The 16,153-nt window shown below is 48.6% G+C and overlaps 1 protein-coding gene across 5 annotated transcripts in view; it reads right to left on the bottom strand.

The window, feature by feature from the left end:
- The window catches only part of SLX4 (SLX4 structure-specific endonuclease subunit), a 29,388-nt gene extending 19,541 nt beyond the window's left edge, over positions 1 to 9,847 (bottom strand). For 3 of the 5 annotated variants that reach the window (XR_007629212.1, XM_050317601.1, XM_050317598.1), the window contains exons 1-5: positions 9,724 to 9,847; positions 4,541 to 4,642; positions 2,083 to 2,780; positions 988 to 1,251; positions 43 to 217 (exon numbers count right to left, since the gene is read on the bottom strand). Coding sequence is in view for 4 of the 5 variants with exons in the window: in XM_050317601.1 (XP_050173558.1) it covers positions 43 to 217; positions 988 to 1,251; positions 2,083 to 2,449 (806 nt within the window). In the remaining variant the exon portion in view is untranslated. Of the gene's footprint in view, positions 1 to 42; positions 218 to 987; positions 1,252 to 2,082; positions 2,781 to 4,540; positions 4,643 to 7,257; positions 8,007 to 9,723 lie in introns of those variants that run through there. The other 2 variants (XM_050317600.1, XM_050317599.1) reach the window with 2 other exon arrangements.
- Positions 9,848 to 16,153: the final 6,306 nt, after the last annotated feature.

Below are 16,153 nucleotides of genomic sequence, written 5' to 3' on the forward strand. Positions count from 1 at the left end.
GGGGACTGCATGTGGAAAGGACACCTCGTGCTGGTGTCTCACCTGTTGACGTGCTGCTCCCGTCGCACCGTGTTCATGGCTGAGAGATCCTTCTGGCAGATCTGGCAAAAAAACAACCCTGCATCCTCCAGGCTTGCCAGGGCTTCCTCTTTGCTTTGCTGCTGAAGAGCCAAAGCCAGGGCACCGTCATGTTCCACGGATGGGAGCTGGTGGGTATCTGGCAAAGAAGGGAGAGATGGGTTAAGAGAGAAAGCCAAGAATCCTGTCTGAAAGGTGAGGAGCCATTAGACTCAGGATTATTATTTTACACACAGAGATGAATTGCGATCTGTCTCTTGCATCTTCACACCTGACCTCTCACAAGGGAAGGTACAACCTGCACCCTTCAAACACTCCAGGACTGCACCGGCCCAGGGGCAGGAGGGGCAATTTGCCTGCAGTGTCAGAGCCAAGGAAGGGGCAGTTTGGGCTGAAGTGTCTGGGGGGAACATGGGATCTTACACATCAAATGTATAACCCAGCAGACTTTCATGTCCATACGGAAGCAAGAAGGATTTGATCTATGAAGAACCACCCAGAGTAAAACTGCTGTGAATTCAATTTACCTGCACAGAACACATCACCTTGCAGAGTGCCCAAAGATGGGGCTACCCAGGAGCCACATTTACCTAACAGCTGCCTAACACTGTCCCAAGGGAAGGATGACCAAGTTCACTGATCCTGTTGGAATTTCAGCCTGTTTCCAAGAAGATCCTTCCAGAATCTAAGTGAGGTTAATTCAGCCTTAAAGTAGATCTGGGGAGAAAAGCATGCATAGTCCTTTAACAACAAAGTCCTCTCAGGGATCTGGAGTGATTTATTGAGTGCTGCACACCAAGCTGCTAGGCCAGCAAGGAACAAAGCCCAGGAATGCAGGGCTGCTCCTCATGCAACCACTCTCACCAGGCACTCATTCCACACACAGCAGAGCTAAGAGGAGAAACGCACCGTCCTCTGGAGGCTTCTGCTCCTGGCTTCCATCAGGGAAATCCCCACTGGCTGCAGCCCTTGGCACGCTCCCATCTGTGCTGAGTTTCAGCTGCTCAGGTGCCACCCTCTTGAACTGCTGCATTCTCTCCACCACCAGCTCCGCCACCCGCACCTCGGGCCCCGCGAGCAGCTGCGCCTTGGAGGGGGGTGAGGAGCAGGTTCCTGGCTGTGTGGCAGGAAGGAAGGGCAGTGTGGTCTGGGAACAGCCACTCGGGGTGTTTACTGGAGGGGGAGAAAACACCAGTTTTACCAGTCAGTTTTAAACACACACTGGGAGCTGCTGGGAAGCCCTTCCCTAATGGCAGCCTGGGGCAGGTCTGGTTCTGCAACAGCCATTCTTAGAGAAGAAGTGAACAATTTACTGACTTTATACTTGATAACCACAGTAACATCATCAGGCTTCTGTGCTTCAGTGGAGTTTGGATACCTCTATATCCCTTTTAGAGGGAGGAATATTAAGGAAGACCTTGTCTGAAGGTTACTGGTGAGAACAAGGAAGGCAGTCCATAGCCCCACTCTCCCCAGTGCTCCCAGTGCACAGTTCCTGACCTAATTTATCAGTTTAAAGACTTCCTGCCCTGGTGATTGCATTCTGGCCATCATGTTTAATAACTACTGAAGGATCAATCCTTCATGTATTAATCCAATGCCCCTCAACTGATTCATATTTTTGCCCCTGACAACATCCAGTGGCAGTGTATTTCACCATACCACGATGCACTGAGTAAAAAAGCACTTCAATATATTCTAAGCTTGCTTTGAGAAGATTTTAGGGCGTTTACCTCAATCCTGACACTGTAAAACCCAGTGAATAATGACTGCCCAACACATCAGTTTGTACCAAGGCTTCACCTTACTGAGGGACATCTGCCTGCAGCACAGAGCACACTGCTAGGCTAAACCCCAAGATAAGCAGGTAAACACAGGTGGAAAGACAAGGTGCAAACCTTTTCCCTTAGTGCTGCTGTGTGTCCCCTCCAGCTGGACCTCTCAAGACCTCTACTGAATCAGAGAGTCTTTTCAGTCCAAACTGAGCTGTTTTGGTTCACTCACCTGTCAGAGGCCTCTGGCTACACTCAGTGGTCCCTGTGCTCAGCTGGCTGGCAGGGAAAGGGCTTCTCCTTCCATCCCCTTGTGCAGTCTCACCACTACAGGCTGCAGCATCATCACCCTCTTCTCTGGGCACCAGTGTTTGTTCCTGTGGACCCAAATCTCGAGGCAGGTTTGTCTCCTTCACTGCTGGTGAGTGATGGTGGGTTTGGCTCTGAGCAGCTCTGCCTCTCTTTAATTTGCTCCGTGCTGTGGTTCTCTTTGACCTGTTCTGAGCCCTCTTGGCCGTTTCAGCATCCCCAGACTTTTTCTTCGCCCCACTCAAAATATTTGCCCACAACTCTTTAAAATCACTGTCCTGCTCATCCATTGGTGTGCAGCTCCCAGTAACACCGTGGCCTAAGGACACTGTGAGGAGTGGAGGGCAGGATCAGTTCAGGTTCGCATCAGCCCTTCCAGCACCTCGGGGATGTCCTTTCTCCAGAATCCAACGACAGAGTGGGCACTTCTGGCAGTTCATTCTTCCACACTTAATTCACAGCCATTGAGTAGAGCACATTCTCCCTCCAAAGACCTCACCTTCCTTCACAAGCTGTTCTTTAGAGCACTCCAGACGTGAGTTTGGCACCTCGGTGTGTGCAGAGCGGGCGCAGGATCACCGTGATTTGCTGCAGGACCTCAGAAAGACACTTCTTAAAGCCCTTAAATAAAGAAACAAAACCAGGTGGTTATGCAGGATGGTATGTGCAGATGCAGTGTGGGAGAGAACTTCAAAGGGAATTTGTATGAAACAGTAAGATCAGAAGAAGCACATATCGACCCCAAACACTGCCCCTATGACTGTACTGCAGACATGCCCAAGCCACATCAGCATTTTAGAGGAAAGCTTTTAAAGCAGATATCTGATACAGGATAGGCTTTTCTCCTAGAGCTCAGGACTTCAGGCTTTCCTTTTGTCCTCGGGCTTTGAGACATTCCTACTTATATTTATGCAACACAAGACCAGTGAAAGCAGCACAGGTGCTAAAAAAACAACTCTTTTTCAGCTCAAGCAGTGATTCTGGAGTGTAAAACTCTGCTTTGAGACACCGCAGTTCCAGAGAGGAGATTCCAACCTCATTTTGAGAAGTAAATAAATGGAGCTTCTGGAATATCAGAAGGACAAGACGGAGAACAATTTTATCAAACATGTTCACCCTTTTTCTCTTTTTACCTCCTCAGCTGCTCACTGAGGATGAGCTCTCCTGCTCATACTGCATTCTTCCCTTAAGTTCTCAGTAAACCATGGCACTCACCATGTTTCACACACTGCTGTCACACACACAAGGTAATCAGACTAAACAAATGGTGTTTTAAATGAGTGTCTTAATCTTTTCAGCTACAGCAAGAACAGCAGCACCAGGCAGGGATTACTTAGAACAGCACTGGGGACAATGTCCAGGTGGAAATGCCATCAACTCCCAGGCAACATTAAAACTACAGCTCTATTCTTAGACATTTTGATTGTCCTCTTCTTCCTAGTCCTGAGTCCATGATGGTTCTGGCTATTTGACCAGAGGGTTTGTATTGCTCCCAAAACCTCCTTCTTTCAAGCCTAAACTGCAGTGTTTCACTTGGAATGGCAGCAGCTGTGGTTCAGTTTCTCCAGTGAAGCTCTGGGCACAGAAAGACTCAAAAAGTGGGAAAAACACACAGAGAATTGTTTTCTCAAACGGCTTGGCTGCAGCCAGGAGAGGCTGAGGAATGCTGGTTACACACTTCCATGGGTCAGCCTTTCCTGCAAGCAATTACAGATGTTAATGGATTTATTTATTTTAAACTCAGGCTCCCAAACCAGCAGAGGATTTTGCTGTGAATCTTGGAGCCATTTCCTGTCAGAGAGAAACTGAAGTTTTATGTAGCCAGTTCATACATTTACTTTTCCTGGACAGAGTCTTGGTGTAGTTATCACTGTAAATTGACCATTTTCTTCTAAAGAGGAGACAGCATGTGGAGAAATCCCAAATCTCACATCCTCCATGGCTTTAAATATCTCTCACAGACATCTGTACTGACAGTACATCTGTACTGCTGGGATTATTTATGGTGAGTTCCTGATATTAAACTTTGAAACAGATCAGCACTTTTGCATTTGCAATCCGTTTTCAGTGCCCCAGGTAGATAAGATCAGACATAAAAATGACATAAAACTAACTAAGAATTTATCTGTATTACTCCTCCCTTTCCAGACCTGCATTTACAGGCTCCTGCTCTGTTCAACATCTCAGTATTTCTGATCTTCTGCTATTGCTGCCCCTAACAGCCAGCTCTGGCACCAGTTCAGAGGCTCAGAAAGTAATGACTTTGAAAATAATGACTTTGAAAATAATTTCTTTCAGAACAGTACTGAATTAATTTTGGAAGATTCTAGGACTCAACAAATCACAAGAGTGGTTCAAATAAAATAACCAGCTGCACTTACCTACCCACTGAGATTCTGAATCTACAGCCCAGCTGTGCTCTTCAGGTAAACGTGGTCAGCAAAGTGGTACAAAGCAGGACAAGTGAGAATGAAAGGTGGAACCTGGAAAATGGAAGGAAAATGTTGGATTTAGTGCATTTTGTGCTGACTGCTCTTTTTGCTCGAGTTCCCAGGTGCAGGGGGAAGGTGACAGTGATGATGCTCTGCCAGTTCCACTGAGCTGCACACCTGAGCTGTGCAGGTGAGTCGGGTGCATTGCTCAGGACCTGCTCAGCTCAGCTCTGCAGGATGAGATGCTGTCAGCTTAAAAATATACAATGACAGACATCTGAAAATAACTTGATGACCATTTCAACCAGTTCAACAGGTAACTTGAAGGGAGCCTACAAAAAAAGATGGACTACAAGAATATGTAGTGACAGCATAAGGTGGAATGGCTTCAAACTGCCAGAGGGCAGGGATAGATGGGATATTGGGGAGAAATTAATCCCTGGGAGGGTGGGGAGGCCCTGGCACAGGTTGCCCAGAGAAGCTGTGGCTGCCCCATCCCTGGAAGTGTCCAAGGCCAGGTTGGACAGGGCTCGGAGCAGCCTGGGCTGGTGGAAGGTGTCCCCACCCATGGCAGGGGGTGGGACTGGATGGGCTTTGGGGTCCCTTCCAACCCAAACCATTCTGTGATTCTATGATAGAAAAGTATGTACCTATTTCATGCCTTGTATTTACTGCCTTGTAATTACTTAGTTAAATCTTAGAACCCTTAAAAAAAAACCCCAAACAACAGGTAAAACATCTGCTTAAAAAAAACCCCGGACAGGTAAAACATCTGCTCCCTCCTTCCAGAGCAGCTTCTCTTTTAACACTTGAAAGAGTATTTCCACCAGCAGTCCAACCACTTGACACAAATACACAGCATCTGGGCCTGCTCACTTGCTGCTTTAAACTGCCTGTCTGTCCCAGGAACAATTCTCCTGCCATTTCAGCCTCCAAGAATATGTCATCAGTGTGGCTACAACGTGTATATCAGTGCTAGACAGGCCTCAGGAACTTGTAGCCAGCAGACACCTCCTCCCCTCCCGAGCCCTGCAGTGGTGCCTCAGCATCTCTCCTTAATTCCTCATCTTCAAAGAAAAATTGACCTTATAATTCCAAAAAAGGAAAGTACCCTGGGAGCAATTTCTTGTATTTCACAAGAAACACTAAGGGAAAATGGATTATTTCACATTAAAGTAACCTGAATTATTGACTGGGGTCCCCAGCACAGGAAGAACATGGAGCTAGTCCAGAAGTGGCCACCAGGATGATTAGAGGGATGGAGCAGCTCTGGTATGGTCACATTCCTGGTATACCAGGAACGGCTGAGAGTTGGGATTGTTCAGCCTGGAAAAGAGAAGGCTTTGGGGTGACCTAACTCTTGTTTTTCAGTACATGAAGGGGCTGACAAGGAATATGGAGAGGGACTTTGGACAAGGGCCTGGAGTGCTGGGCCAAGGGGAATGGCTTCCCACTGACACAGAGCAGGGATAGATGGGATATTGGGGAGAAATTCTTCCCTGTGAGTGTGGGCAGGCCCTGGCACAGGTTGCCCAGAGAAACTGTGGCTGCCCCATCCCTGGAAGTGTCCAAGGCCAGGTTGGACGGGGTTTGGAACAACCTGGGCTGGTGGAAGGTGTCCCTGCCCATGGCAGGGGGTGAGATGAGCTTTAACATCCCTTCCAACCCAAACCAGTCTGTGATTCCATGATTTCCATACACACCACTTCCCTGTGGTGAGAGTACAAACTGCCCTGTCCTGCAGACAGACCCTCTCCCAGCTCCACCAGGGAAACAGCCCAGCTGGATGCATTCCCAGCTGGGAGTTGAGCCTGCAGCTCCAGCAGGCAGGAAGCACGGAGGGGCTATCCCTGTGTGCCAGGCAGAGTGGGCTGCTGCAGCAAGGGTGGCACTCTGCTCATCAGGACCACCTTCTCCTGCTTCCACACCAGCAAGATCAACATAGGAGTGGTCCTAAAGAGTCCTGAAAAGCTGGCCAGGACTGCCTGGAGAGTCAAGGAATGGGACGGAAGTGACCGATATCACCTCAGCCTTCACAAATTACCCAATTGCCACAGCCTACACGACCCCAGGCTGGTAATTAGGAGTGCTGACAGCAGCAGGATGATGGGATGCACCATGCTGGGTCAGCACTGGAAGTTTTATCCCTCCCCTTCTCCATTTGTGGAAGCTGCAGCCCAAAGATCTGAAGGCTGGAAGCAAAACTTCCGATGAAGCCAGACCAAAAACGGCACAGGAGGTGCAAATGAATTAACAGTGAGGACAGCAGAGCTTGTTCCATGGGGAGAGAACCAATGGAAGTGCAAAACAGGAATCCAAAGTCAGGTACAACCCTCTTGTCCAGGTGTCTGCCAGCTTTCCTGTGCCAGAACAGGGTAACAAAACCAGATGTGGAAAACAGGGAATGAGAAATGAAGTCTCCAGGAGCAGGGAAATGACAGGTAGGAAAATCATAATCAAGATTCCAAGGAGCAATTGCAGCAATGGCCAGGATCTCTGCCCACCTGGCACCACCCACTTCCATGCCTGTTATCCCATCAGTGCCACGCTCACATTCCTGCTGGAGGCTGCACCTCCCCCTGGCAGCACCCGGGACAAACAGCAAAGCATTTCACAGTCACTACAAATCCCTCACGTCCCAGACACGAATTTAAATCGCTACTTACACAGTGAAATGTCCCTCTACCAGCACGTCCCCGAACTGGGAAATTCACTTTACACCTCCCCCTGGAAGGACAAAGGGGAAGTGAACACAAAAATAAACACTAACGGTCGCTCAGGTGGTTGTATGCAAACACAAATCACCCAGAGAGGCAGCTGGTGAGGCAAAAATCAAATTGATTTGACTGAAGACAACGACAAGTTATGAATTTCAACGGAAAAATACAACTGAGATTAAGGACCCAAAGAAAATGTTTCGGTAGAGGCCCCCAGAAATAAAGGAAGAGAAGAATACTTATTAAAATACTTGTTAAAACCAAACTTATTTATAAATACTTATAAAAAGACTTATTAAAAATGAACCTGGTTTTCAGAGGAAGGAAAGGAATCACGAGTAATAATAAAAACCAAGATGTAAAATAACATCATGGTGATGGAACTGGATTGCACTGATTATAAACAGTGAAAATAAACAATGAAGATAAACAATGAAGTGTATTAAAGCCAGGAGGTAAAATTACCCGGCCAGAAAAGTTAAGGACTTTCAAAAAAGATCTTTTTGGTGTCCATCAAAACCCGAGAGAAAAACCTACCAGGGCCACTTAATCAAACTGTGGAACTGTTAATCGTGTGAATATTCCTGTAATACCCATCCCCTGGTGTTGCTGCAAAGAGCCCTTTCCAGGAACAACCCAAAACACACCAAAAAGCGGATGCTGAAGGTGTTTCTGTCACCAGAATTGGATCATTTTTCCAGCAGAATTCTCTGTGATTTGTTGAAAAGGACAATTAGGGAAGTAAACACTCATCTTGCCCACAGAGCTCAATGCCAGGCTGTTAAAGAAATGGCTTAGATGGGAACTGATGAATGAAGATGGATAATAAAATTAAGACCAGCCAACACAGTTTATGAAAACCCAGAGCTCCAACACTCAGCTAATACCTTCTTAACGAGAGCTCTGTGTTACCAGGAGGGTAATTCTTCTGTAAACCATTAAAGAAGCATCAAGGGACAAAATGATTAATTAAAATCCTCCCAAAAAATCAATAACACGCATTTTAAATTATTAAAATGCAGCTGCAAACAGCTGCCATTGAGCATGGGTGCTTCTATTCCCATCCCACATTCGGATCAAGAATGGAGCAATCCACAGTTTGGATGTTTGTAGCAGGAAAATGTCAAAGTTTATTGTCAGGAGAGCAAAACATAAAGTGAAATTTAACACAGTATCTCGATTCCCCTATTTGCTAAAACAGGGAGATGCCCACTTTAAAAACATGACCCAACTCATCACGGATCTCTACAGGTGATCTAATAAAGTATCTTTTAGAACAATGTTTCATTAATTTATAACAAACAACCCACGACACAGGAAAATTCCTCCTAGAAACTCTGGGCAAGAGCCTTGTCCACAGTCGAGGACCCACAGCACAGTCTGAGCTTCAACAGCACACAGTAATCTCAAACATCCTATTTAAATTCCTATTTTCTACCATTTCACAGGTTTTCTGAAAAAAAAACAAACAAACAAACCACATAACTAAAATTGACCCAGTGGGAAAAGCAAAGACTCAGAAGAACCCAAGGCCCAAATTTTCCAAATGCAAAGCTGATGGCAACAATTCTTTGTTTCCAGTCTGCCTCTGAACTGGTACCCAAAAAGCTGTTTGAATCCAAACACCAAAATCTAAGGGGAGAGGAGGGACCAGGAGGGAGATGAAGAAGAGGATTTCAAGCAGATACAAAAGCCAACCACACAAGGGTCTTTCCTGTCATCAAAAAGGGCTGAACCCAGCCTGTGATTTTTGAGAGTTTATACAGACAAAGGACTGAGCTTTGGCTTTTACTGGAGTCAAACTGATAAATGGTTTTTCCCAGCTGTAATTACAGCTTTATTTAAAACCAGAAGGGTGAAAAGGAGGACCTGTGTGTCTGCAGGGTCAGGGACAAAGTGTTGCCAGTAAAGCAGCTGAAACCATCTCCCTTCAGGGCAGGCCCATTTTACAGTACCATAAAATGGTTTGGGCTGGAAGGGACCTCAAAGTTCATCTCGTTCCACCCCCTGCCATGGGCAGGGACACCTTCCACCAGCCCAGGGTGCTCCAAGCCCCGTCCAACCTGGCCTTGGACACTTCCAGGGCTGGGGCAGCCACAGCTTCTCTGGGCAACCTGTGCCAGGGCCTGCCCACCCTCACAGGGAAGAATTCCTTCCCAATATCCCATCCTCCCGAGATCCGGGCTCATCATCCCCCCGAACAGCACGGGGTGACGTCATATCGTTTACGTCATACAGCTGACGTCACCTCGGGCCCGTGCCAGTCTCGCGGCGCCGCCTCCTCGCCGCTAGGTGGCGCCCCGCCACGCTGACGGCGCTGGCGTCATGACGTCACCCCGCCAGCCCGCGCTCCGCTCTGAGCGCTCCCCACCCGCCCGTCCCGTCCCGTCCCGTCCCGTCCCGCCGCCGACCGACCTGTCCGCCTCGCCCCGGGGCTGCCGGCCCTCCCCGCGCCCCGCCGCCACGGCCCGGGGAGCCCCCAGAGCGCCGCCGGAGCGCATGCGCGGGGGCGCCAACCGTGCCGCTTATCCCGCCGCGCGCGGCGCGCACGCGCAGGGCCGGCCGGCGGGGCCTCGCCCTGGCCGCGCGTGCGCACGGGTTCCCGCCAGCGGTTGCCATGGAGACCGCCCCGTCCCGTCCCGCCTCCCCCGGCCCCTCTGGCCGCTCCCCTCACGGGCCCGGCGGCTCCTCCCGCCTCGCCTCGCCCCGTCACGGCCCGGCCCGGCCCGCTCTCGCCCTCCGGGAGAAGGGCCCGCCGCCCGCTGAGGCGAGCCCGGCCCGGCGGCCACCGGGGGCAGCCGCGCACCGCGGGAAGCGGCCCCGGCCCGGGGAGCGTCCACTCAGACCGGGGACGGCTGGGCAGGGCCTCGGCTGCGGCTGCCGCCGAGGTGAACGGCCAGGCCGGGATGGACACCGGCCAAAGGGGAAAGCACACGGCACGGTATTCCTTGTTCATGGTTTTAAAGAATTCTAATATATGGAAATACACATAGAAATATAAATTGTAAGTAGAGAAAGACACAGCCCCTGCTCGTGAGCACGGAGCTACCATTTGGAGTCAGCCTTCTTCACATGTAAGACATGTCAGGCACACCTGTGCAGCTGCAGCCCCTCACAGCTGTAATGTTTTGGGGTTTTCATGGCTGTTGTGCTGCTCAAACGGAAAATTATGGAAATACTGAAATTTCAAGGTGAGCAGTTACGTAGCTCAGGCTTTTCCCAAGCTCATCTGTCGAAAGAATGACCACTGCCTTTTTATTTTGTACTTTACCCCTGAGGTTGGGCAGGAAAACTTGAGCCTTTTTCCCACTACATTCAACTCTGGCTCAAAGTCCTCACACTGAGTCTTACCTTGGAATCAGGATCAACAATAACTTCCTCCAGCTCATCAGTTAATTGTGGCCAAAGGTCTGCAGGTATAAAATCACCTGAGGTGCAGTGGGGGCTGGGGTGTTCACACACTGGCTTTGCATTTTGAACGTGTGATTTGTGTTGAAATCCAAATTTCTTTCCCAATGCTTGGCCTCGCTGTGGCAAGAACCAAAATCCCTCCTGGGCAACACTTCTCAACAGGCCAAGATGCAGAGGGAAGAGGTTTTTGTGGCACATGGAACACACCAGAGATTCATAAACATCGAGGCAGGCACTTCACTAACAACTACAAACCATTTCTAATGGTGAGCAATAGAATGTCTCCTTTACACATGAACCTTTTCCCATCATTATATCTCTGTCTGTAATTTAACATTACCAAAAGAAAAAAGAGACAGTTTCTTTTTGAAACATTGCCTGTTCATTCCACTTTAAAAGTTGTAGATAATTTTTTTTACTGTGAGGTTTCCAAGCTCCTGAGGCACTTGTGAGTTTTCACTTCCAGCAAAGAAATTCAGTTTTTAACCCATTCACGCAATTTTAGCTGGAAACCCTTGAATTTTGAGCAAAAAAAAATGGTTGTTTTGGCAGGACTGAAGGGTGTGTTTTCTGCAGTGGATCCCATCAGGAGATTTTTACCCCTGTGAGTACAAGAACTCGAAAGTGATGTGAGGAAATCCTTTGGTTTGTGTCTTTCAACACTTCTGCTGGTTTATTCAAGTTCTTTCTCAAGTTGCTGCACTGGTGGGAATTGGGAGCCCTCTGAAGAAAACCCTGCAAGAACTTGCAAGTGCCCGTTGCTCAAACAGGCTGAAAATACTCCAGTTACATCCTGAGACACGACTGAGCCCAGGCACAGGAGCATCTGGCTGCACAAGGCCCTAAAGTGATCTCAAAAGCACTCCAAAGCCAAAGGAATTGTGGCATTCCCAGGGAAGACGGATCCAAAAGCACCCACTGGTTCACCTTGGCTGCCAAACAGGTATCTCACAGGGCATTTCAAGGCCTCTGACCATCCCTAAGGGCAGCAAGGATGTGGTTTGCCAGTTCCCAACATCAGAGGACACAGGCACAGAGAGGAGAAGCAGCCCTCCCAAAATCAGGCAGCTGATGAGAGGCAGACTGTCTGACTCTCCACATAGACCTACTGGACTTCCACAAGCATTTTTTTTTTTACTAATCCACGTTCCCTCCCCAGCAGGGAACTGCTCTGTGTCAGACATGGCTCAGCCTCCAGCAGGAAAATCTTGGCTTAATTTCAAGTGTACTCACCCTTGAATTACGACTGGGGGGGTGCAGGCAGGTCCCTGAAGCAGCAGCACTTGGGATCCACGCTGGGAGAGAGGCAGGATATTTACTGTCACACTGTGGGTTTGGGTTCTCTCTGCAGAGAACAACGATTATGGGACTTGTGAACATGTTTGGGTGACGTTAAGCGGTTTTTCAAAGAACTGCTCGGATTCACCATGCAATGGGATTTACAGTAAATGTGATTATCTGCAGATCTATGAATACACAAGTTATGTATTCTATATAATGTTCATGTTTATCCCCAGTGTGCTGCAGTCAGCACTGCTCAGCATTTGTGTTTCTCTTTGCTCGGTCTCAGGGCAGATCCCCTGATCTCCGTTAGGACTTGCAACACTGGTGGCTCTTTGGCAGCTCCAGCTTAACTTTTTAAAGCTTTTCCATACAAATTGATCAGTCCAGGTCAGCAGAGATCAGAGAAGCAGCCACAGAGAGCAATTCCAACGAGGAGAGTTTGGGTTTGCATTAATTTGTTGTGTTAATTTCCTTCTCGTGGGCTTTGGCCGTGCTGGATGACAGAGCTCAGCACAATACTCAGAACAATGTCTTGACAGAGCCAAACAAGCAACAAGGCAGCATTTTCCTCAAAAGTGGTTTGGTTTGGCTTGCTGCACTGTGAAGCAGGAATTTTGGGATGGTACAGGCCACTCTATCCATCTCCTCGTCTAAGCATGTTCCTGTTCAGTAAGTCACAGGGCACAGGTTTGAGTGGTATAACCCAAAATTTGTCTTGTTCTCCTGGGCAGCGAGGTGAACTCTCATTTCCAAGGAGAATCAGCATCATTCAGCAAGGACACTGGGCATTCAAGAATCTCTAAACACGGTAAAAATACAATTCCCAACTGAAACACCTAATCCCTGTCCTTTGATTTCCTGCAGCACGCTGTGAGGTAGCTTTGAACACTTCATTTTTAAACTGCTAAACCACTTGTGACAGAACAGGTCCAGTGATCAAGATGCACCAGTGAGACAAAACTCCAGTTGAATCTCCCTCTGTCTCCTGACACAGCTCCAACATCTTGATTTTCTAAGGATTTAATGTGGGACAGTTCCATGAAGGATTGACTTGCTGATTTACTTCTGGTCTGGCTTTTAGACCCAATTACCTCTTGTTACTTGGGTTGCAAAAGGAGAACAAGCTTTGCTTGGCTCCTCAGACTGCTTTGTTAACCCATCCCAAATCCCCTGCAGGTCATGTCGTGACATTTGGAACACTACTGGATGGATGTTTAATGGACAGTTCATTACAACACCTTTTGCCAGGCACATTTAAAAAGGGGGGGAAACTCTTGCTTTTTTCCCCAATTTTTCATCCTTCCTGCTGCTGTAAATAGATTAACAATGAGACCATCAGGAGTCCTTACCAATTTACTTACTGAAGCTTTTGGTCCTTGTGCTCCTGCCAGCTCTTCCATTTCAGCCTGATGCTTCCATTTCCATGCTGATGAAAGAAAAGGAAAACCCATGTTTAACCCACTCCAGAAGCATCAGGAGCTGAGCATTCTGGGCAGATGGCAGGATAGATTTAGCATGCCATCCTCTTCTTCCCAAACAATAAGGGAAACAAACAACTGGAAAGGACTTTGTACAGGATAATTCCAGTAAGCAGCCAAACTTCCAGGGATTCTCTAAAATCCCAGGAATTTTTACACCTAAGGATAAGGTTTGGGCAGACCCAGAACTGCACGGGTAAGAATCTTCAAATGAAAGGCAGAGAGTCCCTCGAAGATGCTCTAAGTTTGTGTTTACTGCCTCATCCAAACCCAGCAGGTACTTGTCTTCGTGCCTCTGTTTCACTTTGTGCTGGGATTCTGGAGTCCTGGGCTGTGTCCTTAATGCAGATTCACTGTGTCTCTTAAAGGGAATTTATTTCAGCTCCATGCAGACCTTATTTGTACAGTAAGAATAATTCTGACTCGCTTCACAGGGAGAGCAGGAAGATTAATCAACAATTGTGAGGGACCACAGAAGTGCTAAACATTATTAATGGCTCCCAAGTTTTCTTCTTTTGGAAACAGTGGCCATTTCTTCCCATAATGTTTTTAACAGTTGCTGCTCAAGGAGCTTAGATTGCAGATTCCTGGCTTGTGGTTTGTCCATAAATCACAGACCTGGAGCCTGCCCAAGACACTCTCGATGGTCTCAGCAGGAAGTCTGGACGAGAGAAAACTTTGTTTTCAGTCTGGCCCCGTGAACCACTTTATGGCCAGTCCAGTTTCAAGGTCCCAAGCCAGACGTGAGAGGGATTCTGTCCAAGTTTAAAAGCACGAGGTCTCTGGAATGTCCTTTCAAACTGGTTTTGCTGCCTATAAATATTTTCCATCTTCTGCCCTGTGGGATGTAGGTTTGACTCCGCAGCTGGTGAGCCTGGGCAGAGCAGGAGAGGAGGCCACGCTGTTTATCACCAAGTTTGTCAGCACGCAAGGTTTGATTTGTAGAAAAAGGAACCAAAAAAATCCCCCAAACCCCGAAAACCAACCACAATTAAAAAGGAGCCAGGCAGCAGTTAATAAGGTCACAGTACAAACCAAATCCCAATAAATCAGTTTTCTACACCAGGCAGGGTTCAGCATTGCATTACAACCAGGACATGAAACAAGCTCCATGAGATTCCTCCTCTAGTCCATTCTGGGCACTTTCCAGCACCATCCCCACATGCTGCATTCCCTCTGCTCACTGCAATGTGCTGCAGGTACCAGGGGCACTCTGGCTGCAGGAGGAGAAGGGGCCAGATGGAAACTGCTTGATGATCCAGCATGTCTGAGGGTGAGTAATGGAATGTCCAAGTGGAGAGCACGGGAGCTGGGACAGAACAGGAGCTGGGAGAGCACAGCTGCAGCTTCACCACCTCAAACAGTGCTGCAGGTCTGATGCAAGATCCTCTGCTTGCACAGCGTGTTTGGAGGTTGTGCAGAACGTGAAACCCCAGGTTCTAGTGAGCTTCCGACACCTCCCTTTTGCCATCATGTTTGGAACAACTCATCCTTGTCACTGCTTTTTTCACCAAAGAGCCTGTGTTGCCCTTTCAGACACAGAGTCACCACTGACAGACCAGCTTCCACCTGTGTTCCTATCAGCACCTCAGTACATCCCCCTTTCCCAGTAGGATCTGCTCTGTTAGCCAGGCTTATCATCCTCACACACCAGCCCTGCCTGCAGCTCTTTGCAGAACAAGAGGCAAAGCTGAGTCTGAGGTGAGGACCCAGAGCCTGCTGGTGTGTGCAGTGGTGAAGCTTAGACAAAGCAGTGTGATAAAGTGTGTGAGATTTGGGCCAAAGCACCCTCCTGCACCCCAGGACCATCACCACCTCTCACTGTGTCTGATGGGCACAGGGACACAGGGCAGGTGTGCACTCCAGTAACAGAAATCTGATTATTTTAATCACAAATCTCTCATGGCAAAAAAAAAATAGCACCTCGAGGGCTGCTGGAATTCTTGAAGGATTCCCAGGCTGGGGAGGTTAAAGATGTGTCAGTCTATGACCATTGTATCCTGCAAGCTGCTCACTGCAGCAAAGGTTACAAACCAGCATCCAGCTCAGGCATTGTATCAACAGCTGCTATTTTTAGGCACTTCAACAGGTGAGCAGCTTGCAGGATACCACACTCACCTGCTGTGCTGCTTAGGAATCACCAAAGGTTTAAATTCCTTCAGTCTGTGTTAGAATCACAGGATTGTTAAGGTTGGAAAAGCCCTCAAAGATCCTCGAGGCCAACTATGAACCCAGCACTGCCACAGCCACCACTAACCCATGTCTCCAGGTGCCACATTCACATGGCTTTTGCATCCCTCGAGGGATGGGGACTCCCCCACTGCCCTGGGCAGCTGTGCCAGTGCCTGACCACCCTTTCCATGAAGAAATTTTCCCAATATCCAACCTAGACCTCCCCTGTCCCTTGTTCCCTGGGAGCAGAGCCCAACACCTCGCCCCGGCTCCCCCTCCTGTCAGGGAGTTGCAGAGCCAGAAGGTCCCCCCTGAGCCTCCTTTTCTCCAGGCTGAGCCCCCCCAGCTCCCTCAGCTGCTCCTGCTGCTCCAGCCCCTTCCCAGCTCCGTTCCCTTCTCTGGACACTCTGCAGCCCCTCAATATCTCGCTTATTTTGAGGGGCCCAAAACTGACCCCAGGATTCAAGGTGGGGCCTCAGCAGTGCCCAGCACAGGGAGAC

Source organism: Myiozetetes cayanensis, unplaced genomic scaffold, assembly GCF_022539395.1.
Source record: "Myiozetetes cayanensis isolate MyiCay16 unplaced genomic scaffold, myiCay2020 scf20-37, whole genome shotgun sequence".
Classification (NCBI taxonomy): Eukaryota; Metazoa; Chordata; class Aves; order Passeriformes; family Tyrannidae; genus Myiozetetes; species Myiozetetes cayanensis.